This window comes from Lutjanus erythropterus, chromosome 10 (assembly GCF_056507025.1).
Source record: "Lutjanus erythropterus isolate fLutEry1 chromosome 10, fLutEry1.hap2, whole genome shotgun sequence".
NCBI lineage: Eukaryota > Metazoa > Chordata > Actinopteri > Lutjaniformes > Lutjanidae > Lutjanus > Lutjanus erythropterus.
In genome coordinates, this window is record NC_139326.1 from 20,186,739 (window position 1) to 20,212,223 (window position 25,485).

Below are 25,485 nucleotides of genomic sequence, written 5' to 3' on the forward strand. Positions count from 1 at the left end.
TTGCTTGTTAGCCAAAACCCCAAAGATATTTATTTTATTATTATATAAGAGAAAGAAAAGCAGCAAATCTTCTCATTTTAACAGCTGGAGCCAAAAAGCCTGAGGCATTTTGCTTGAAAAATAATTACTGAAGTGCAACAGTTATTAGAGTAGTTGACAATGGCGTTACTGTCAATATAGTAATAGATTAATCAGCTAATAGTTTCAGCTTTAACTCAAACTATTCTCCCTCAAAAACATGGATAACAAGTTTTATTCCAACAGGGCCAACTGCCCAATTCTCCTGTTGATCAGAATTATGTTGTTGCCACTGTCTCACAATTAAATAGTTCTTGGCTTTGAAGTGATATGTTTGCACAACAGAGCTTAGCTGCATACCTGCCTTGAGCTGTAGTTTTAGGCAGGTGAGATGGTTTTCATAACCTGTTCTGTCATCTGTGTGTGTTTAGTGGGATAAACAGCACTAAAAGGGCATTCAGAGACCAAAGACATTCATCAAGGCCAACAGTCCAGTCTTGTACGATATGCAACGCTGCAAGTGCAGTCACTACAGTTAGTCTGCATATAGACTACAGATGCATCTGAATCTGAATACATTATTTGGCAAAGCACAAACAATGCAATGGAAACAGATACTTCTATCTGAAGTTGCTGATTATTATTTGGAAAAAGTCAGCTCTACGATTACCTCAGCATAGTCAAAAAAGGTTAAAAAAAAGGTTGCATCTTCCCTAATCAATCACTGGTTTAATGACTTTACTGTAGGGTTTCTATTTCCAATGCAAAACAGAATCTTTTGATCTGTACATTTTTAAGTTTTCAATAGGAAGTTTCATGAAAATTGGACCTGTTTTTCCTTAATCCTGCTGACAAACAGACAAACAAACAGAACTGAAAACTTAACCTCTTTGATGGGGGTAATAAAAGAAGCCTGGCACAGAACAGGCGACAGAGCAGCTTTTAAATGCCATAAAAACCACAACATGGTCCCAACCACGACATTAACACCTCTACCTCGCAGCATTTAAACTCCAGCCTCTGGTTGAGAAAATCAAGGCACATTTTCCCAAACAAATAGAGCTGTAATGCCGTGAGCCATGTTTACTTTACAGGTGATTATGCCTTTGCAAAGTTCAAATCATCTCTCACCTTTACTATTTACTGTACATGAAGTCCAGAGTAATTGGATGGAGGTTGCTGTCACTGCCCTTTTTGTTTCCATGGGAAAACATTGAATTCAAGCAAAGCAGAAGTTTTCTCAGTGGAGTCCCACTAATCCCCAAGGCACAAAGCAAGAACATGCAAGTTCAGACCTATTATATCAGTATTCTGCTCACTTAAATGCATGTGTCTTTGCACCACGCAGATGAAAAATGATAATGTCTTTGACCTCTGAGGAAGAAATTAGCTCACAGGCAGAATTATCTTGTGAAGTAAAAAAAATCAACTGAGGGCAAGTAAGTGTAGTGAAACCTGTAATTATCGAGAAACAGCTGTCTTAGAACAAATGCGAGTTTGTTTGATAGAAGATTGTTGTGATTAATCATATTGCAGTAATGAGCACCATCCGCCCCCACCTCTCCTTGTGTCCCACTAATCGCTGCTGAGGCCACAGGCTGCGTAACAGCAAAGACTTTATTCCAGACCCAGTTGGCCAGCGCTACAAAACCCACAGAAGCAGGAAACAGAAGTAAAGCAGTTCCACATGGCCGATGTATTTAGAACACAGACCTGTGTTATGGTAACCTCCCCTGGCGCTGGCACCTCACACCCAAACATGCTTCCTCTAGGTCAGAGGAGGGAGATTAATGGAGGGGGAGATGAGGTGGCGAAAGTGCAAAGTGAACTCCAGGGCAGGGCTGTTTCAGCTGGCAGAGAATTCAGGATTAATAGCAAAAATGGCTCCAGAATAATACCTTGTTTTTGTTTAAAAAAGGGGAAACAAAGTTCTAGTTGGTCTCCTTTCAAGTTGTCTTTGTTTAACGCAGACATCACACAGGGTTTGTACATGGTAATTTAAGGATCACAAGTAACACCATAACCACACCGTACAAGCAATGCCCTGCAGGCTGTGTTGCACAGTAGGACTGCATTTGGTATGCAGATAATACAGATCATGCAGAGCAATGGTCTGGATGTTTGGATGGGCCTCTCTGAAGCATTCCTTTTTGGTTGATCTCCACCACCTGCTTTTTTTTTCTGCAGAGACTCTGGTGGAAGTTTATCACACAGAAGAACATATAGGAGACGACGGCAAGAAATGATAACAGAGATTAGCAAAGAATCAACCTAAAACTTCGCCCTTACATGCATCATAAGTGTTTGTATGTGTTTTGTCTTGCACTAGGATGATGCCACTGCAAAAACAAATCTTAATCTGCTAAACTGTTAATCCTGTCACATAGGATGAGACACAGAGCAACAGTGAAATCTGCTGAGTGCTTTGTGCACTTCTGGGAAGCTTTCCCAGCTGACTGTACACATATCAGCCTGCATGCTTTGTGGATGAGTCCACCACAGCTCAGGGACCCCTGGCTGAAGGCCACGTTCTGAGTCACTGGAAAACCCTTTCTCAAATACTTTATTTAATCTGAGTTTTGGGAAAAAAATAACATATAACGAATGTTTATCATTTGCAACGGTGTTGTTCTTCTGGTGGTTTCACAGGGACAAAGGAGCCTGGGAAGATCAGCTGTATCCTACAAAGTTTCTGTTCTAGTCTGTGGACTCTCTATCTTATTTTATAAAGTTCAGTGTAACAGGTGGAGCTCCTCTGGATTTGTACTTTCTGAACTCCCTGTGTGGAGAAATGGGATATCCAATCAGAGCTCTGCAGACTGCTGAATGAATGTGGTTGCAACACACAGTCCAAGAAACACATGTAAAACATGTCAGGATGACCCAGAAAGCTGAACAGTGCGTAGCTGCAGCAAACAGCAGGGTAGACCCGTAGAACCACAACCGGCCAAACTGTAAGCACTGCATGGCCTAATTTTTTACATCTGCCTTTGGCTCCTCAAACACAGAGAAGAGCTAAGAATCACATGCAGCAATAATATTCCAAATTGGGTTGCACCAACAAGGATACATTTTTAATCTGATTAAATCATGGCTTAACTTTAAATTCTGTCGACCCTTTCAAATGAAGAAAGACTAAATTTAAACCTCTCTGGAAACCTCAGTTCAGTGTTTAGGAAACTTAAAACTAAACATGACCCAGTTTTATATTTAAACATAAACTTTGTTGAAACATTCTGCAGTTGCTGCCAGATAATTTCTTCTTTCCTTACTGTAATGTTGTCTGTTTTCTTATCTGCTATTATTTATCTATTACTCATTATGCTCCATTCATTCATCCAACAAGTTTAAGTTCTAAAAGGAGGAGAAATTAGAGCTTCTCTGCTGGACCATCATCGCCTGGAGAGGCTAACTAACTTTTTTAGCTAGCCACCAAACAATGTAATGTTTTGTAACTTTTTCACTGGCTAGCATATATTACAATACATTACAATAAGCTTTTTTCAACTTTTTAGCTAGCAGGCAAACAATGTAACCTTTTGTAAAATTTTAGTTAGCTAGCAAACAGGAATACAGAGCAGCCAAAAGCGAACTGGTTTCCTCCTCTTTAATACTTACTAGGCTCTGCTTAATTTTAAATCTTGACTTACTCATTTAAACCTAGTTCGGATAAACTCTGATCAGTACTAAACTTAGGTTAAATTAATATTTGTTGGTGCAACCCAGTCTAAGAGTTTTGTTGGACTTGTTTGACTCAATATGCATGTGATGGGATTTTTTTCCATTGTGTGTGTATTCATGTGCATACACATTTTAACAAGTAAGAATGACTGTTGAAGCAAAAGAAAAACAAATTAAAATTCTTTTGCTCACTTGTACTTATTACATTCATTTGACTCTTGAAAGAATTATGCATCCGCCGCTCTCATTCTGTCTTCTGCAAGTTGGTTTAAGAGGAGAGGGAGCCGTTCATCCCAGAACAGTCTGGGCTTGTTTGGACTCAGCTTGACATAAAACCCACACACACACATTTTACGCACACATACACACACACACACAATCACCTTAATGAATAGAAGCAAACAGTGAGCTGGAGGTGGAACATTCATAATGTGTGTGTTTACAAGGAAAAATCAGAGATTTGACAGAAGCCTCTTTTGTGTGTTTGCAAGCATGTGTGTTTTCATGTAGGTGTGGTGTTTGTGTTTGTGTGGGGGGGCGTGTTTCTATGCACTTGTCTATGTGTGTGTTCATGGGCAGACCTCACCGATCAGCAGGTAAATAGTCTGCACCAGTGCGAACATGCATGGCATACTTAGGGAAAAGTGTGTGTATTGCTGCTGCAGCAGACAGAGAATGTGCCTCAGGCAGGGAAGGAGAAAGGCTCATATTAAGATCTGTTGACTAATGATGGAAATTACTGAGGAATGACCTTTTCAGCAGGCTTTTCAAGAGAAACTCCAACCTCTCACCTTTTAAGTGTGGGAATTATTAAAACACTACAATTTTGGGTGATTTGTTGTTGCACTTCTAAATGTTATAACACAGAAGCTTGCTGGTTACTCGGCTGCAACTTTTCTTTGTAGTCACAGTCTGAGAATGTATTACAGAGGAGACTTAAAGCCGCATTAGGCAAGAATTTGGAATAAAAAATCTTTTTAATCTTAATTATAATTTGGAGCTTAGACTGAGTGGAATGCCATGTCCCTTACAATAGAGACAATGCAGATTTGCCCTGTTTTTCAGATTTTTGATATCAAGTAATAAGACTCAATCATTTCTGCTCAATGCATATTCATCCATATCATTTTTGTTTTCCTCAGAGAGGGTTCTTCTCCCTGCCAGAGGGACACTTTTTCATTGAACCTGTCCAGAAGTCTTCAGATGAGCCTGCAGGGACTCCACAGCCCCACGTTGTCTATCCAAAAGTTACTACAGAAAGACACAGAAAAAAACGCAGTCTCCAGTCCAAAGAAACGCCCAGCCCCTGTGGAGTTCAAGGTGCATATCTGAAAGTGTGTGTGTATAGTATGTGTATGGTATTGCAGATGTTTGTGTAATTGTACTAATTGTACACAAGTGAGTATTTTTCTGTGTCAAGCAAGGATAGGCCACAAGTGTGCTTTAATTATCGTCCTTCATTATCCATGCATGTTGTAGATGCTCCCAGCAACTCCGTCCAGGTGGAGAGGGAGAGGGAAGAGTGGGAGAGGGAGCAGCAGAGGGAGGAGGATCAGACTCGGTCCCGCTCGCAGCGCTCCGTCAGCAGAGAGCGGTGGGTGGAGACCATGGTGGTGGCTGATTCCAAACTCATAGAATATCATGGCAGCGATAACGTGGAGTCCTACATCTTCACCATCATGAACATGGTGAGGAGTTAGAATCAACAGTGATGCTTTCAACAAAGACCACATCTATAGTGCATTATGAGGGCATTCATAGTGTATTATAATGCATTTGTAATGCTTTATGACTACACTGATAAAGACATAGAATACTTTCTGATGCACAATATTAACAGTAGGGCTGAATGTTAACCTCTAGTCAAGAGCATCCATAAGACACTTGAACTTACAATTCATTATAAATCACGTCTGTAAAGTTTTATGACTGTTGATATACACCAGAAAGCATTATGTGTGTTTATGAATGTAGTCATAATACATTATGAATGCATTATAGTGCACTATAAATGCCCCCATAGCACACTATAGTTGTGGTCTTCACAGAAAGTGTTAGTTAATTAACTTTTTTTTTCTCTTTGCATTTGCTCTAAAGTGTCCCTACATGTGTTAAAGTTTTAAAATAGTTTTAATTGTGAATGGTTTCTGTGTTGCCAGGTGGCCGGGATCTTTCATGATGCCAGTATTGGGAACGCCATCCACGTCATCTTGGTTCGCCTCATTCTCCTGCAGGGAGAAGAGGTAACATTCCCCTGAAAGTGTTATCTTAAGAAACTCTAATGTGATTTTTGCATTGGCAGTGCATATATTGAAGTTGGAACAAGAAAAGCATATGCATGTCTATGAAGCATTCCTCACTGGGGTTGATAGGAGGTGAGGTAAACTGGAAGACTCACCTTCATTTGGCCGTGATTCAAGCTTCTTGCACGCCGAGAATCCAGCTGAAGAATCAAGCCCCAATGAACATTATGAACTCTCCTTGATTTTTATCAGACTTGATTTTTTTTCTTGATTTGGAGAACCTACCATGTCAAAATAAAATGCAAACTATGTCCATTGTAGCCCTGCTGGAACTGTGCTCACGCTGAAGTTGGTGAATACCTGCATCTGCTGCTTACTGTTCTGTAACTGACGCTGATCTCTAAATTCCCTGTGAAAGAATGAAAATGAGCATTTTTCCTGAAGGCCAAAACTAATCTGTAGTAATTCTCCAATGACAGGATGTTAAACCACCAGCTGATGCCAAAATGTGCAGAGTGTTGTTTCTAATTCTGCTGTCTGTTGCAGAAAGGGTTGAAGATTGTTCACCATGCAGACACCACACTGGCCAGTTTCTGTGCTTGGCAGAAGAACCTCAATCCACAGAGCGACACACACCCAGCTCATCACGACCTGGCTGTCTTGGTCACCAGGCAAGTGAAACACACGCACACACATATGCATTTTAAGGACATATATAACTTAAATAAAATAGACTGATTATACATTCTGATGCTAGGCCCTTTTATGGTAGAAATATAGCATGTACACACATAATCAAGCCGTGTTTCCCCTGCAGGAAAGACATCTGTGCTGGAATGAATCAGCCCTGTGAGACTCTGGGACTGTCTCATCTGTCTGGGATGTGTCAACCACACCGCAGCTGCAACATCAATGAGGACTCAGGACTACCTGTCGCCTTCACCGTCGCTCATGAGATGGGCCACAGGTCTGTGTGTGTGTGTGTGTGTGTGTGTGTGTGTGTGTGTGTAATTGTTGTGAATCCCTGAATAATGGAATATCATAACAATGGGTCATTTGACAAAGAAAGCATCTCGTTCCCATGATCAGTTACTGTAGAAGAAGATACGGCTGTGTGATTAAATCTCCCAGCATTAGCTCATCAGCCCATTAGTGAACTGTTTGTATAGCAGGCAGGTAATGGCCAGTATTTAGTAACCAGACAACAAACAAAACTGATACCTGAGAAAATGAATGTGGTGTGGGTGTCGATCATTTAGTTACAATTTAAGTGAAGGACTGAGAGGTTAGATTTGCTTTCAGCTTTGAATTACTTTGACACAGAAAACCATATTTTCTTTAATAAAGTGGTAGAGGAAGAATTTTAATAGAAGTAAAAGTTCTAATATTACACTGTAAAGACACTCCACTACAAGAAAAAGTCCTGCACTGTTTTTTTTTTTTAAATAATGTAACTGTAATCATGAACATATTAATTAAAGTATTGAAAGTAAAAAGTAAAGTGCTCAGTGTAGAAAAATAGCTCCTGTAACTGTTATACAATATATATATAATGTAATTAGACTATTATTATTCACACATCAATGTAAATGCAACATTTTACTGTTGTAGTTGAGGTGTTTTTAATGATTATTTTTAATTATGGATCCATTTGGTATTTTCTCGATTCATTGATTGATTGTAAAAATTCTGAGAAATAGTGAGAAATTCTGTCACAATTACCCAGAGCCCAAAGGTGACAGCTTCACAATACTTAATATATAAAGTATAAATACTCGCATCAAATCAATTGTCCATACCTCAAGATTGTTAAAAATAAATGATGATTAAAATAAGTAAAAGGAAAAGCAGCACCACAATAGAGAAGGTGAGTTTTCTCGCATGAAATGTAACATGTAGAGGCAAAGTAATTATATGCACATCACACAGGTGTAAGACTATCAGAAAAAAATGGCAAAGAAAAAAGGTAGTGCCTACACACTGGCTCCATGCGACAATGACTATGTTACGACCTCACTTGGATTTTCATCAGATCAGAATGTTTTCAGTGAAAAACACACCCATATTTATATATCATCCACCTCAGTGAGCTGACAAGCTCCATGATGACAGGTGTGGTTAACCATCTAAACTGCCCAGGGTAAGAAACATTCAAAAACCATTAACAGTTCAATAAATTACCAAGGAAAAAAAGGTACAAAACAGTAATACAAAAGCTATATTTAAAGATATCAAACACATCTAAAAAAAAAAAAAAAAAAAAAAAAGCAAATTCATCACCACATATATTAAAATTTATCTGACTGAGGGGAAAAAAGGGAACTCTAAAATTCATTCTTTGAACCTGGATATCAACACTAATGGCACTGAAATGTTGTCATTGTTTAACTTTTGTTGTATGGAGTAAGTGTGCAGGCATTACCTCTTTTCAATTAAATATAACTTTTTAATTGATTAATTAACCAAGTTTCAGTTCTAACTACATACACGGTTGTTTAATTTGTAACAAAATGTCATATTTTATCAGCAGTTCATGTATTTTATGTGCAAAAATCTTAGTGCTAGTAACAAAAGCTGAAAAGAAAATACTCAAGTAAAGTACACGTACCTCAGGTTTGAACTTCAGTATAATACTCACATGAATACATTTTGCTGCTTTAATCCAATTTCTCTATCCCAGAACACTGTTGAGTTGTAGCTTATAAAATGAGAGTTGCTGCAGACTTCATTTCTAGTTAAAATCTGAAAGAGCCAGGAGGCATAAGGTTTATTAAGAGTAATGAATGAATACAAGCGGATGAAATCAATAAACTTCCTTTCCTGATGGAACTGTCTCCAAGCTCCAACTCCCACACTGTGTTCATTATGTACAAATAAAACAAAGTGCTTGTGCTGTTTCTTGTTCAAACTGAAATGAATGTACTTTACAGCTTTGTACTAACAGGAAACAATGTAAGACATGCCAAAACAAAAGTTATTAAACGACTTTGGAACTTTTTCAAATTGGAAGCAAATGTAGTACTCGCCTGTAGCACAGGATTGGACACGTTATTGTTGAATTCTGTTGAAATTAGCAGTTCAGAGGGACAATCAGCTTTGGGGTTCCTACATCATGGCAGCTAGAGCATGAAGATGATCTGCTCTTGTTAAACATTTCTTTGAGAAATGATAACATCATAACTGGTCATTTTTGGTTGTGTTTGAACGCAGCTTTGGGATCCATCATGACGGCCAGGGTAATGACTGTGAGCTGGAGGGGAGGCACCCGTTCATCATGTCCAGACAGCTGATGTACGACAGCTCGCCTCTCACTTGGTCTTCCTGCTCCAAAGACTACATCACACGCTTCCTCGAGTAAGGCTGAATTAATCCTTTCTTCTGGGGCCAAAATAATAACATCATGAAATAAGATCATGATTCACTCACTCACATACTCCTCCTGGATACAGATATAGTGGATATGCTGGTGCAGATTTGAATGGAGGTGGTGAAAAGATCCAGTGGGTGTGGTGTGTGTTGGAACAAAACTAAGTTATACAAACATTGATGTGTGGCAAAGCATAATGAACCAAGTTTTTTTAAAAAAAGCAACAAAGAACATGAGTGTAAATATGCTGAACAAGCACAATTTATTGGAGGGCATGAAATCCAGCAAATTACGGAAAAGCAAGAGCCTAAAGGAACATTAGAAAACAAGTCACACCCTGTTTCCTTTGACTCTCATTCATCTCCATTAAAACCGTGTCAATGACGAATTCAGTCATTCATTTCTGACAACTACAATTTCACCTCAAGCTCTCAGAGGTCAGAGTTTGTTTTTGTAGACTCAGTATGATTTGCTATTGTAACGTTCGACTTATAACAAGAAATTTTCTCAGAATCTAATGTTCAATTCAAGAATTTCAACCACATGACTGTGTTGAAATATGTTGGCATCTGTAAATTTTCATTTGGACTAAAGTGAGAAATAGTTGAGCGTAATCTGTTAAACATCTACAGACAACACGAAACAGTTGAATTGTTTAATCTCACCTAATAAGCTGTTTAGATGTTACATCTACTCTGTAAACTCTGCAAAGTGTTGATCTTTCAAGTTTTCTCTTTTTGTTTCTCTGTCAGGTATCTCTCTCAACCACCACACCTTGTGCAACTTTCTTTTTTCATCAAAAGGTCACTTATTCACTATCACATCTTTGTTTGTCTGTCTCAGTCGCGGCTGGGGTTTCTGTCTGGATGACCGCCCTTCCAAGAGGGACCTGACCACCCCACTGGCTCGCCTCGGCGTCCGATACACCACGCACCACCAGTGCCAGCTCCAGTACGGCCCAAACGCCACCTTCTGCCATGAGGTTGATGTGAGTATTGTTCCCCAGCTGAAAACTGAAAGTCAGAAATCTTTTGTAATCCTTTTCTCACTGGATTACACCTTTCTTTCAGAATGTTTGCCAGATTCTTTGGTGTTCAGTGAATGGGTCCTGTCGGTCCAAACTGGACTCGCCTATAGACGGCACTCGCTGTGGACCAGAGAAGGTGGGTGGTGCCATCTGCTTTGTCTTGTCAGGCTTTGGATTTCATTAGCCTGGGGATGGAGAGGGTTAGCGCAGCAGAGATGAGGGTGGTGCTGTTGCAGAGCCGAGAGTATTAAATGTGTCATGTTACTTGTGATCTGACCAGTATTTTCTCCCTTCAGTGGTGTATCTCAGGAGAGTGTGTGATTGTGGGTAAACTGCCAGAGACGGTGAATGGAGGCTGGGGACAGTGGAGTACCTGGTCTCACTGCTCCAGGACCTGTGGAACTGGAGTTCAGTCGGCAGAGAGGGAATGTAACAACCCTAAGTAAGAGCTGAGTCTAGATCTGCCTCACACCATGAAGCACATTTAAACAATTTCTTATGCCCTTTCTGTGATTAAAGGGATGGTTTGGGTTATTTGATGTGGGGTTGTATGAGACTGATCAATAATCAGCAGCATGGCAGTTATGCAGCAGACAGGTGTGGACAGGATTAGCGACAAAAGGTCCACCACCCTACTTTGCCATCAGACAGCCTTTTCTGACAGGAAATTGACATCATATAAGCCAAATATTGCTCTCTCTAAACAAACCAAACTCAACAGACAAAACCCATCATTTTACCTTGTGGAACACAGGAGTTGCTGGTCTACCACTGCCTTGATCTGTTAGTTTGAATCCGTGAATCCGAACTATCCTTTCAAAACACAACACAATGATAAAATGAATTAAACAGATCGAGGCAGCAGAAGACCAACAAGCTGTGTCCTGCAGGGTAAAATGACTGATTTCACTTATGGAGTTTGGTTGGTTTGGAGAGAGAAATATTTGGCTTATACATAACATCTCTGACTGCCAAATATAACATACACCAGGAAATATGTATTTATCTTTTAGGTGGACCTTTTTTAAGTGGCTAAAATATGCTTTGCTGCTGACCCTGTCCACAGCAGTACATTGATTAGCTTCTATGCTGGTGCCCTTCTCTGCTTTAGCAAACCAGGGGCCTGCTGACTAGCATCTAGTGACTATCGACAAGTTCCTCATACAATCCCTCTTCAGATAATCCACCTTTCTTGCATTTCTTCCTCAACAGATACCACTCTGAAACAATACTGATCATTTGGCTGATTCACATGTGTGACTCTTTTCCACCAGACCAGAGTTTGGGGGAAAGTACTGCACTGGAGAAAGGAAGCGTTATCGGACCTGTAACACCAAACCCTGTCAGAAGAATAGCCCAACGTTTCGAGAGATGCTGTGCAGTGAGTTTGACACTGTGCCCTACCACAATGAGCTCTACCAGTGGATTCCTGTGGCAAACCCATGTAAGTAGTCAAAGCCTCAAATATACAATTAGGTACCACAGATTAAGGTTGTCAGAAGTATTGATACTTTGATTATATGCAGCATGTTTAACATTATAATGTTTTTGTTCATCATACCAAAGCTATAAAAATGATTTAAGTGCTTGTTCAAGACTACAGTTCAGTTCAGTCTTCATTGTTCTGCCTGACGTTTGGCTTGGAGCAAAACCAGACAGTATTCAGAGACTTTTTATGTACCAGTACTTTGCGCAGTTTGTAAATTAAAAATTAAGAAGAAAAATATATATCCTGTCCTAGCATATTTTTTCCATATCACAGAAGGTCTGTAGCAGCGACTGCATATATCACCCATCAGAGGGCAGCATTTACACTGGAAAAGACCTTAATGATGCATCGACTGTATCTCAGCAGGAGCATACAGAGTTTCAGCACAGTTCAGTCCATTCTTTTGGTGTCATTTCCCATATTCAAATCACTGTCTACATAATAAATGTTATTTTTGGGGGGTTTATGATGTTTTGTCATGAATGAAAAGCCCTTTATTATCCATCCCTGATAGGTGGGCTTGACATTAGTTGACTGAATGCACATTCAGCCAGAAGTGAAGGAAGTATTCAGATCCTTTACTACAGTAAAAGTACTAATACAACACTATAAAAATATTCTTCTACAAGTAAAGTCCTGCATTGAAAATGTTACTTCAGAAAAAGTATGTAAGTATAATCAGGAAAATGCATTAAAACTATAAAAGTACTAAATGACTCAATGCCACTGTGACTGTTACACTATTATATTATTATATTATTATTGCTCATGCATTAATGTAAAAGCAGGGTTTTCTGGTTGGTTGAACTATTTTGTATAGGACTGTAACTAATGACTACTCTCTTTATGGATTAATCTGCCAATTATTTTAACTGATTGATTGTTTGGTTTGTAAAAAGTTAAAGATAGTTAGAAATGTTTTCACAATAAGCCAGAGCCAAAGTCCAACAGTCTAAGTAGCACAACTTTACTCTTTTGAAGCTGGGACCATGAAACGTTTTTACCCAAAAATGATCATTAACATAGTTGCCAATTAATTTTCTGACAATCACCTAATTGATTGATGGACCAATTATTTCAGTTGTACTTGTATTAACTGTTGGGTACTTAACTTTATGACAAAACATATTTTATAAAGTCTTAATATGTTATTTTGCATAAAAATAAAATTTGTGAAGTAGAAAGCAGTAAAGCTGTCAGACAATTGTAGTGGAGTAAAATGTAGAATATTTCCTTCCGTTAAAGTGGCATGAAAAGAAAGAAGCACCTCAAACTTGTAATGAAGTACATTTCTTGACTTAATGTACTTTACTTTTTTTTATGTTACTTTTCATCACTGCAGTCAGCATTTCATGGGAGTGAAACTAAACTGCTCTTTTCTCCAACCCTCTCCTGTCTTCAGTACATCCCTGTGAGCTCCACTGTCGACCACTCGGTGAGTATTTTTCGGAGAAGATGCTCGACACTGTGACAGATGGGACGCCGTGCTTCGTGAACAACAAGTCCAGGAGCATCTGCGTCAACGGAGTGTGCAAGGTAGTGTGGCTGGGTAAGAGACTACAAGAGACTGGGGGGGGTTAGTGGAGCAGGATGCATGAGATCAGCTGCAGTGTTATTACAATATAATGAACAGGTCAGTGTACCTTTTGGTTGTTGGATTTTACTTTTATTTAAAAAAAAACAGTGCTTATTTGATTGTCATTTTAAGATACAAAAATTTAAATTGAAATACAAGGTGTTTTCTTTGTCATTCTTAAAAATCGGTTGATTTAATTTTTTTTATTTCATAAAATAAAACATAAAACAAAGGAAAAAGGCCTGTTTTTCCATAAACTGTGACCGGATGTTGTCATTTGCAATAGTGGTCGACTGATGTGGGTTTTTCAACGGTCAGTGCCGATGGGATATTTAAAGAGCAGTGCAGGTGATGGCCAATATACACTCACCGGCCACTTCATTAGGTGCACCTTGCCAATACTGGGTTGAACCCCCTTTGCCTTTAGAATTGCCTTAAATCTTCGTGGCATAGATTCAACAAGGTGCTGGAAACATTCCTCAGAGATTTTGGTCACTGCAGATTTGTTGGCTGCACATCTGTGATGCGAATCTCCCATTCCACCACATCCCAAAGGTGCTCTATTGGGTTGAGATCTGGTGAGTGGTTGCAGCGAGTGGTTATTGGAGTTACTGTTGCCTTTCTATCATCTTGAACCAGTTTGGCCGTTCTCCTCTGACCTCTGGCATCAACAAGGCATTTTTGCCCAGAGAACTGCCGCTCACTGGATATTTTCTCTTTTTTGGACCATCCTCTGTAAAGATGTTTGTGTGTGAAAATCCCAGTAGATCAGCAGTTTCTGAAATACTCACACAAGCCTGTCTGGCAACAACAACCATGCCACGTTCAAAGTCACTTAAATCACCTTTCTTCTCCATTCTGATGCTCGGTTTAAACTTCAGCATGTCGTCTGGACCATGTCTGCATGCCCAAATGTATTAAGTTGCTGCCATGTGATTGGTTGATTAGATATTTGCGTTAAAAAGCAGTTGAACAGGTGTACCTAATGAAGTGGCTGGTGAGTGTATAAGGCTGATATCAAAATAAAGAATCTGCCCATTTGTGAAAGGAAAATCCAATGACAAAAGATACACTGAATTGAAGGGAGGAGTTTTTCAGTTTTCTGTGCAAACTTATCCTCTTAACCGCCTGATTAGATTTTGTTGGTGAGGTTGTCTTTCCTTGCTCTTTGTGCTTCTACCGCAGATAAGCAGGCTATGTGGTTAAATAGTTTCTTTTCTGTCGGTCTTTATGATCGTGAGTCTGCACAAGGTCTTTTATTTTGAAAATTAACTCGATCGATCTGCTCTGTGCTAATTGAGAGACTCAGCAACAGGCTAGATGCTTGATAGACTCAGCATGCATTTGAAGCAGAGTGGAACTAAGAGTCACTTCTGGGATGCGCCAAGGTGCTGCTGGTGGAATCAGAAGCATTGTGTAGATGGGCTGCGATCAGTTCCGACTGATGTGGAGCGGCCATAATGCAACGCAGCCACGCCTGATGGAATTTAGCCATAATGTGAGGGAGACACTTTTCAATTGACCATGTTATGATACAGCTGGAGTGAAGAAATGTACCAGCCACCTTACTCATGTTGTAACAATAAACCAGCATAAAAATGACAATTATCAACATAAACCAACATAAACCACCATGTTCTGAACAAACATACTGTATTACAAACAGACACATCTGCATTTTAGAATAACATAGCAAACTTAAACTCCCAGCAGCAGCATCATGGGAAATTACGCAAATAAGGGCCGTCCCTCAGCCTATCAGCTGCACATGTGAATGTTATAAGCAAAAATCCTATAGCACCCCGCAATGGCTAAAAGATGCCATAACATACAACTACTTTCCAGACCACTATTAACAATATTAGTAATAATAAATAAAAATAGTGTTGGTATTGGTATAGCATCAGTACAGGCAGATATCCAAATTTAGATATTGAATTTGGATTGAAATGGATCAGTCATCTCTGATTATGTGACTCTGTAATGTGCCTGTGGTTGTTTTTTTATGTGTGCGTGTGTGTGTGTGTGTGTATGTGTGTTTTGTCCACAGGAAGTGGGCTGTGACTATGGAATTGACTCAAATGCAGTGGAGGATCGTTGTGGAGTTTGTTTGGGTGATGGCACAAGCTGTGAGACGGTCTACAAGTCGTTTGATGAGGGAGAGGGCTTTGGTGAGTTCAGCACAAAGGTTATTTTAGCAGCTGGAAACAAATTCAATTATCTCAACAGAAGAATTCATACAATTATAAAATTGTTGTAACACAAAACAGACAACCTATTAACGATGAAAAGCTTTGATGTTCCCACCAGAGGAGTGTGAAAAAGCACCAAAATCAAATTTATGTCCATGGGCGGAAAGTCATTTCAGGACAGTTCATTAGCATTACGCCATTGTGTTGTTTCTTTGTTGTCATGGCAGCCTTCTTGTCCACAGTGTGCAGCTGTTTGTCCTGCTGTACTTGGCTGGTGTGATGTGTGTGTGTGTGTGTTATGTATGTGTGTGGGTGTGTGTGCGTGTGCATGCATGCGTCTGCAGGCCCATGTTTGTATTTGTCTAAAGAGAGACATATCTTTGGCTGATGTTACACTCTGAGAAACAAGGGTTCCCAAAGGGTTCTTCTAAAAGGGCTGAGGCTCTACTCAGAACCATTTGCTAATGATGAACCCTTTTTGGAGAAAGGGTTTGTCCAAGTTTCTTCATAGGACTAAGGGCTCAATTTAGAAACCTTTTCATCCGAAGAACCTTTTATGAAAGAGAGAGTTCTTTCGTCAAGGGTTCTTTTTTATCATAACTTAAGAGGATCCTCAATAGAACCCTCGGACTGGTTCTAGATAAAGTCCTTGGAATTTGAAAAGGTTCTCGGTAGAGCCCATTGGGTGGGTTCCTGTTAGCACCCTTAGAAGGTGGAGAGATTCTTGAACATAAACGCGTTCTCGTTAGAACCCTCTGGGCAGGTTCTACTTAAAACCTTTGAAATATAAAAGGGTTCTAGATAGAACCTTTTGAATGTACAAAGGGTCAAGGTAGAACCCCAGCATGGGTTCTTTAGCACCTTTAGAAGATGGAAAGGTTTTTGATAGAACCCTCAGGGAGGGTCCTTGGTGGAACCATTACACATTAAAAAGGTTTTCTGTAGAACCTCTCATGAGGGGTTCTGGGTAGAAACTTTCACAAATAGTCATAGGTAGAACCATTTATGTTGTGTTCTAGGTAGAAAGGGCTCCAAGTGGAAGAAAATGTTCTACCAGGGACAAAAAGGGTTCTTATATGGAGACAAGCAGAAGAACCCTTAATGGTTCTAGTTAGTACGTTTATTTCTAAGAGTGTACTGTGTGGAGAATCAACACAGGGCAGAGACAGATTCATAGAAAAAGAGCCTGTAAAACAATAAAACATCCCTCCTTCTTTCCCTCTGTCTTTCTGTGTGTGAGTGTGTGTGTGTGTGTGTGTGTGTGTGTGTGTGTGTGTGTGTGTGTGTGTGTGTGTTTGCTGCACAGCATCCTTTCCAGATAACCAGCCCAGATGTGTAAGACTTCAAAAGGCTTAGTCCAAGGGCAAACCTCCCCCTCTTTTTGCACAAACAGAAACACACACACACCTTCCCACAAACATCATTAAACTCCAGAGACCTACTCATAGCTGCTTTCGTCCTCCCCCATCCAGCCCCCCCCCCCATCCAAACACAATAAAAACCAGAGACAGGGCAGTGCCCCCCACGCCGAATACGCACACGTACACTCACACACACACATGCCAACCACCCCCACAGACTGAGCCCACCCTCTATTAAAGATCAGAGAGAAACTGTCTGGTAGTCTGGATGTGAGTGTGGCAGCAGCCATGGTGGGCCATCCATTACCTCGCTGTGACTCTGACTCCTTTCCCAACTCTCCCAGGGTACACTGACGTGGGCGTGATACCTGAGGGGGCGCGGGACATCCTGGTAAGGGAAGTGGCGGAGGCAGGTAACTTCCTGGCTCTGAGGAGCGAGACATCGGAGGAGTACTTCCTCAACGGCAACTACATCATCCAGTGGAACGGGGAGTATGAGGCCGGCGGGACGACGTTCTACTACGAACGCAGCGGGAACATGGAGAACCTCACCGCTCCTGGACCCACCAGACACCCAGTCATGCTGCAGGTAGATCATCATACAACAGAGGTTTCGTGTGTTTGAAGGGGGTGGAGGATATTTATTTTCACAGTTTTTAAACATGCATAGATTATTTTATTCCAGTTATTTCAACCAATCAGGGACAGAGAAAAGGGACGGATGTGAAAGGATTCACCCCCAAATCTTACTTCTAGTGGTATTAATCCATCTAGATAGTTTTGATGTGAGTTGCTGAGTTTTGCCTACCAAACTACAGTTGGCAACCATATCGCCGTACAGAAGGAAGCGTGCATCTACTCATGGACGAAAGGCCTGTGCTCACGTGGGATGTAAACATTAATGGCATCCTCCTTGGCTCAGCTGTGACTTCTCAACTGTGAGCAGATGCACTACGGCTGTCTTAAATGCCATTTTTTGGGGCTTTGAGTCTCTTATAGTAATTATACCCAAATATTTCCACACACAACAGTGCAATTAAAAAGTGTTCACCTTACCATGTGAAAATATCACTGGTTCAGCCAGGCAGGTCAAGTGACAAATCAAAGAAGTAAGTTATTAATACCTATAGAAATATTTTGTGCAATAATGCATCTTCTCTTCAGAACTGTGCATCCCAACATCATCTTTGTTGTGTTTTGTCAGTATGCATTCAGCTCATGCTGAACAGTGGTCTGAGAGATGACAGGGGAGAAACAAGTCAGAGGCTGCTGTGTTTGCTGTGTCTTTCTCTATCAGAAACAGAGAGGGAGTTAGGAGGTGGGCGCTCAACACAGGGCCCTGCCTAACAGCATCTTCAGCACAAGCTTGACACAGGCCGACAAAACACTGGCTGAGAAGGCAGAAATCTCTACACCCGATATCTCCAAAACTCAGCAACTCTGCAACAATTTTTTTATTTGGGATGAACTGTCCCTTTAAGGATGGATAACCAAACAAAACTTGCAAACTTAGATTGCTTTTCAAATCAGCCTTGTACATTTCTGGGTGAAGGATAAAATATCTCCAAGCAATTGTTTTCTCAAAAGTAGACTAGTAGATTAGTAGAAGTAGTAGATTTCCAAACCACCAGATACTAGAATCAGATTGACATTATATGTGCATATGACAGTCTAGTCAGTCTTGAAATGGTACTCTGAATAGTAATTAATGTGGTTGTCCAGTTGCTATTTCAGGAGAAGAACCCAGGTATAAAGTACGAGTACATCATCAAGAAGACCAAAGAGACAGGAAATGAGGTCCTCGAACCCATTTACAGGTGGAGACACGGGGCATGGACAGACTGCAGCACCACTTGTGGCTTAGGTTGGTGTTGCATTAGACAAGAACAAATCTTATCCTGTACATTTGTGGTAGTTAAAGTATTTCATGACTTGGCCATCTGCTTTCTGTCTGACTCTGGGCTGTTGTAGGTGAGCAGCACCAGCCCGTGAGGTGTTTTGAGATGGACATGGGTGTAGTGGATGAGTCTCTATGTGACCCAGAGAGCCGTCCAGAAGACAGACACCGAAAATGCAAGACTGTGGACTGTCCTGCAAGGTCCTTTCACTCTCAAATGCATTTTAATTGTGTTTCTATCAGTACTGCTCCGACCCCCAAAACATGTTGTACTGTGGTTTTAGTTAGGCAGTCGTTTCACCGCCCTAATCAACATTTTTCAGTTAGTCGTTATAGTGATACTGCGTTCTCTCTCCTTTGCCCCATGGGTTTCACTGTAATGACAAACAGCAAAAATTCAACCATCAAAACTAATTATTTCAATCACTAATATTTCATCTTTATTGCTGGGTATGGAACCTCAGTATGTTCTTGGTAACGACCAAAATGTGTTTGTACAAAATATTAAAAATAAGTACCAAAAGTTGGCACTGATGGCCTGGTCAAATTTATAGTCTTGTTTACTCATTCTCTGATGACATACTTCTTGATTTAAATCAAGGTTTCTGTCAGTTTTAGTGTTTTAAAGTGGAAACAGACAGCTTGTCAGCCCCCTAGCGTTTCACAGTGGTATTATTGTTGTGCTGCTGTGGCAAAAACAACAGGTGTGTCAAAATCTGTTTCCCCATCAATACGGTATGCGTTCACCCTGACCTCACTCTGCTATGCTTAACCATAACTTACCCCTCAACTTACTCATCACCGCTACAGGAAAACTATCTGACGGGAACACACATCACTTACCGTTTCCTCAGCGTCAGAGCCCAGCTCCATGAAGAGGTGGAAATTTTGGAAATAAAACAGGAGAAAGAATTGTGTTTTCTAAAGAGATGCATTTTAATGGTCACAAATTTATACTGAATTTGGTAAGGCATGAGCTATTTTAATGAGGCGCATTGCACAATAATAGCCATTGGTGGAAAGAGTACTTGAGAGTGCTAATAACGTTATTACTTCATACAAACAAGTAACAGCAACAGGGGTTGTGCCAGAGTGGAAGGGGGAGTAATATTAGAAGAAAACATTAGGAGAAGAAGTGTGAATTTGTTTATTAATTTAGTCTATTTAGTCCATTTTTCAGGGAAAAATCATCGCTTGTGGTGGATATTATTATTAATTGTTATCATTATTGTATAGCCATTACACTGTGCTATCAGATTTACTTCATAATGATAAAGTACGGCAAAAAAAGTTGTCTATTTCTACTTTAATTAAGTTCATGCACAGTTGCTTATGTTCTGAGGGCACATAACATTTTATAACATATATTTTTTAGAAATGTGATTAAAGTTTTATATAACAAGTTTGGCTTCTTGATATAAATGACAAACATCTTTTCCTCAGAAACAACTTGGCAATACTATCAAACATTTTGAAACAATACCCGGGCCTGTTCATTGTTAGATAGAGATGGCAACATCATCCACTTGCCATGTGCTCCCCATTTCTTTTTTTTTTTTTAATGCTATCAGATCACTTCTGTCAGTAGTCTCTCTCTTCACTTTCTTTTTCTGTTCTTCCTCTCTTCCTCAGGTGGTGGGTGGGTGGCTGGCAGCAGTGTACAGCCACCTGTGGATCAGATGGGGTGCGGAAGCGAACTGTGTTATGTGTTCGCACTGTGTCGGGCGAGGAGAGGGTGCTCCACCCTGTTGAGTGCAAGCATCTCCTTAAACCCAAACCTATAGTGCCTTGCAACAGAGACGTGCCCTGTGGACAGGACTGGGCTGTCGGCAACTGGGAAGAAGTAAGTTTTTTTCTTTTTGTCTTTTTATGGATTGTCAATAATTAATAAAATCTTTTTTTGTTTATCTGAACAACACTCACCCTTGTCAGATCACTTCCATTGACCCAAACAAAAACAGACACCTGCAGCCGGCCACAGAAGATATATTTTAAATAATGGATAAATAGAGTGATAGACAACAATAGAGAGAAAAGATCTATAGATCTATCTCTTCAGTAAATTCAAGTTGGAACCAGTCACAAAAATGGCAGCCAAAGGAATTATATATTATTTTTTTACCCTCTCTGAATTAATGTATCCCTGGCATTCTTCGTCTTTGCAGTGTCCAGTCACATGTGGAGGAGGTGTTCGCTCACGCTCCGTCACATGTGCACTACCCAAGAAGACCTGCGACCTCTCAACCAAACCTCGGTCCAGATCACTATGTGCCCTGCAGAGCTGCCCTAACTCAGGTCTCCGTAGACGACCCGGGCCTCCTCCTAAATACCGCCGCATTGTCCCACCTAAGAGCCACCCCACCAAGCATCCTGCTCCCACACCTACCTGGGCTCCTTCAAGCACCACGGCCACAGCTGCACCCACTGCTGCTGTCACTGTGAGGAAGAAAACAACCACCAAAGAAACTACGACTGCTTTCATCCCCACCACCACCACATCCACCACCCTTTCAACCCCTAAAACCACAATCCCTGAAATCATAGACACAGATGATTATGAGTTTGATGTTAAAGTGAAGAAAAATGATGATAAGAGAGGAAAAGGTTTCACATCTAAAGCTGCTGAAAATGACAGAAAAGCAACTAGTGTGGAAAATGAAAAGGTTGAAGAGAGGGAAGAGGGAGAGGAGGGAAGTACACCAAATGTGGTGATGTACACTCCAGGATATGATTATGTTGTTGAGGACAGGACGATGGAGGAGGAGGAGGGGATTATTGACCTGGACGTGACCACATCTACATCGTTCAAAAATCCTCTTAAATCAACCACACCAACACCACATACACTCATCACTCCCACTTTACAAACAAGTCCACCCACCTTGCACACAACCAAAGCACCCACCACCTACTCCACCCGACACATTAGCACTAAAACATGGGCAAAGACCACTCGCCATTATCCCAACACCACCCCTCGTATCGATCCATACAGCCACTGGACGCACGGGGTTCCCCTCACCACTCCCAGGTACAGTTCGGTCCCATCGAAAGCTGGCTTCCACACAACACGAGCTCCTTCCACAACTGCAAGAAAACCATACACCACTGCTTCACCCCAGCCCACGGTGAAGATTATTAAACAAAAGAAGCCTGCCGTGACACCCAAGAAAAACAGTTCAGTCTCTCGGGCTAAAAAGCCCTCTTCCTTGTCCAAAGGCGGCCGCGCAAAGAGCCAAAACCAGCAACCAGAAAGCCCCTCAAGCAGCTCTACCAGTGACCAAAGCAACCTGAGTGCCAGACAGCCCGTCAGTATGGACATATTCTGGGTTGTAGGAAACTGGAGCGAGGTGGGTACACGTTTTATGAGCATATTATCCTATTCTCTAAAGCACCATGTCAGTAAATTTGAATATTTCAGCTCTTTAACTAAATACTTGATATTAATGCTGGCAATTTTCGAGATTTTTGAGATCTTTTTCCTCCCAGCCAGCATGTAATGACTGCTATGAAATTAAAAGCTTTGACCTGCAGATTAATGTTAATGTTCCAGAGAAAAGTTATTCAAGGGGTGTACGACAGCAGACAACTATCTGTCCCCAGAACTGTAATTCAGATGAGGAAAAACTCCCTCTCAAAAAGACAAAAAAACATCAGAAAGAACAACAGAAGAGGAGTCCCTCTCCCAGGACCGACAGAACCGATCTGCAAAAAATCAGAAATTTTGATGACAAATATATGAAGACTGTTAAACATAAGTGAAGAATCTCATCTCTCCGTGCAGTGTTCAACAACATGTGGGATCGGAGCGATATGGAGGACAGTAGTATGCAGCTCTCAGAGTGATGAGGACTGTGCCAACATGAAGAGACCTGAGCCTGCACGCACATGTCATCTGCAGCCCTGTGCCACCTGGCAGAGCAGCAGCTGGAGCAAGGTGAGTAACGTTAGATTTCCTTCAGTCCCTGAAGCCGATAATTATATTTATTACTTGTTAATTACACTTGATACTTTATTGTGATTCCCCTTATTTGCCAGTTACTTTTCCAGATGGCTTTATTTCCCTTGCAGTTCTCACATGTATTTCTTAGCCACTGTGCGCTGTGATATTCTCCGCAGTGTCCAGACACCTGTGCAGTGGTAGGGAGGAGGTACCGTGATGTCCAGTGTGTTGATTCTCAGAATAAACGTCCCCTCAGACCTTTCCACTGTCAGGCTGTGTCCAGCAGACCCGTCAGCACTTTGACCTGCCCCCACAAGCCCTGTATGACCTGGAGTATATCACCATGGGGACCGGTAGGAGCATGACACACATCAAATCTCCATTTATTTCACTTTTGCAATTTTAAACATGTTTATAAAAAATAAACGTTTATTTTCTGTCTTACCTTGTGGTATCTAGCAATGCAGATAGTTTCAGTTTTATTTCTTTCTTTAAGATATTTTTGTAATTTAATTTCAGTTATAATTTTTTGCATTTTGATAACTGAACTGCTGCCTGCATGAATGATTTGTGTCTCATTTATATAGAATATTCCTGTTTATTTCATCCCATTTTCTAGTAACCATTTTCACCAGTACCCACGATTATTAGCTATTTCGTTGCAAGATTTAGGATAATTCACCTGTAATCACATCCAGCTCCACAAATTTATGAATACTGTCACATTCATGCCTCATATTGATGCTAATGTAAGTATTTTGTTCTCATCTCAGTAAAAATCAGGTACCTCCCTTAAATCATTGTTTTTTCCTCAGTGCTCCGGCAGCTGTGGTGAAGGCATCAGGGAGCGGCTGGTGTACTGCCCTGCACCTCATCGCTGTGACACCACACGGAGGCCAAACAGCACAGAGCTGTGCAGTCTAAAGCCCTGCACTCACTGGAAGGCCAGGGACTGGGAGGAGGTCAGGCACACATGATTGAGATTTCCTCGGGTCATTGAGGGCATTTGTTGGTTCACAAAAAAAAAGATTAGGCTGGCAGTTGCGATAGACATAGACGTGGACTAAATCTTAACTGTTTGTGTGTGTCTTTTCAGTGCTCTGTGAGTTGTGGTGGGGGGCAGCAGCAGCGTGAAGTCTACTGTGCAAGTGAGCAGGATTTGGCCGTAATGCCAAACAGCCTCTGTGAGAAGATCTCCAAACCAGAAACACTCAGGAAGTGCAATATGCAGGAATGCAAGACCAACACAGGTTTGTACGCAGCGTTCAATCTGTCTGTTGGTCTGGTCTGTCAGGTTCACTATCAACACACATACACAGTTTCCGTGACGTTACAGCATGTCTTTTATTGCAGTCTGTATTGTGTTTGATCTCTGACTCGTGTGCCATCTTGTGCAGGTCCAGTTTGCAGGAAGAACACCATGTCCTCTCGCTTTTGTGACAAGCTGAAGCTGTTGGGTCGCTGCACTCTCAGGTCGGTCCAAAGACAGTGTTGTGTCACCTGTGGGTCATAACCAGGGTGACACACCCACATATATTCCAATGGACATATCCTAACTACAGTAATACTGACTGTATCCTCATGCAGTACTGGCAGAAAGCCATGCCATCCACAGACTGACACGTCCAAACCAAACCGTGCCTCAATGCTACAACAAGCACATCTTAATCAGCACAAACAAACCTGGGTCACCTAAGTTTATGTTACTGGATTATGTTTTTTTTAACCTATTTAGGTCTTTTCCAATAAGAAATTTAATGATGAATCATGATTTTTTTTAAAAAAAGTAAGCAAGAGAACAAGGCAAAACACTGATGATGAATGTAGATTTGGACTGTTACAAACGTAGGGCTAAATGTTCATCGAGCCGTGTTCAGATGGGCAGAAATGCTCTTCAAAATTTGAATATTTCTTTTATTAAAAATGTCGGTGAATTTATGAACAGGCTTTTTTCAGCATATCAATGTGATTTAACAGGAGCAAAATATGTTTAACAAAAAACATTTAAAAAAATTGTAGAATTACTAATTAAAAAATAATCAGAAACACAACTGAGCCTTCCTAAATCCTGCCCCTTTTTCTCTGTCCTCCAAGCAAGCTTGGCACCCAATGTAACCTCCATAATTAACTATGTGCCAGGCTCGACTATGTTGAGAAGAAAACTAAATTCTGAAGATGGTTAAAAGATGTTACTGGGGGACCTGTAAAAGTGACATAGTCACATCTTAAATTTGCTAATGTTAGCAAAACAGTAGCTACCTGGCTACCTAATAATTGATGTAGATTAGACTGTTATAATGTCGTTTTTTCAGTTCCCCCGCAACATTTGACAGTTTGGTTCTTTTTTCAACATGGACAATCCTAGCACATAGCATATCTGAATACAGGATATAAAATTAAAAAATTAAAATTATGAGCTACAGTACAAATCTTTCTGGTCCAAAGGTGCTTTTAGAATCAAGGTGCTGATGATTCACAACAGGTTACCAGTTATATTTTCATTTCAAAGTAAACTGGTAAAAACAGAATGTAAATAAAGATATTTTTGTGACCTCTTTATTAAATTGTTAATAGTCATTTTTGTACTCATATATTTTGCTTTTTTTTCTGCTTCAATTGTGGTTTTGTTCTCAGAGCTGGCACTGTGTGTTTACATTATTCTGGAGTTCCTGCTTTTGTCATTTTTGTTGT

At 40.6% G+C, this 25,485-nt stretch overlaps 1 protein-coding gene across 1 annotated transcript in view; it reads left to right on the forward strand.

Moving 5' to 3' along the window:
• The window catches only part of LOC146320369 (A disintegrin and metalloproteinase with thrombospondin motifs 12-like), a 29,470-nt gene extending 4,723 nt beyond the window's left edge, over positions 1 to 24,747 (forward strand). The window contains 22 exon segments of the mRNA XM_084728605.1: positions 4,842 to 5,019; positions 5,179 to 5,387; positions 5,859 to 5,942; positions 6,489 to 6,613; positions 6,760 to 6,909; positions 9,153 to 9,296; positions 10,153 to 10,297; positions 10,380 to 10,472; positions 10,633 to 10,778; positions 11,611 to 11,780; positions 13,228 to 13,361; positions 15,452 to 15,572; positions 17,299 to 17,543; positions 18,677 to 18,818; positions 18,926 to 19,052; positions 20,484 to 20,694; positions 21,017 to 22,201; positions 22,636 to 22,788; positions 22,971 to 23,147; positions 23,610 to 23,756; positions 23,891 to 24,044; positions 24,192 to 24,747. Coding sequence (XP_084584731.1) covers positions 4,842 to 5,019; positions 5,179 to 5,387; positions 5,859 to 5,942; positions 6,489 to 6,613; positions 6,760 to 6,909; positions 9,153 to 9,296; positions 10,153 to 10,297; positions 10,380 to 10,472; positions 10,633 to 10,778; positions 11,611 to 11,780; positions 13,228 to 13,361; positions 15,452 to 15,572; positions 17,299 to 17,543; positions 18,677 to 18,818; positions 18,926 to 19,052; positions 20,484 to 20,694; positions 21,017 to 22,201; positions 22,636 to 22,788; positions 22,971 to 23,147; positions 23,610 to 23,756; positions 23,891 to 24,044; positions 24,192 to 24,490 — 4,539 coding nt within the window. The 3' untranslated portion in view covers positions 24,491 to 24,747.
• The last annotated feature ends 738 nt before the right edge of the window (positions 24,748 to 25,485 follow it).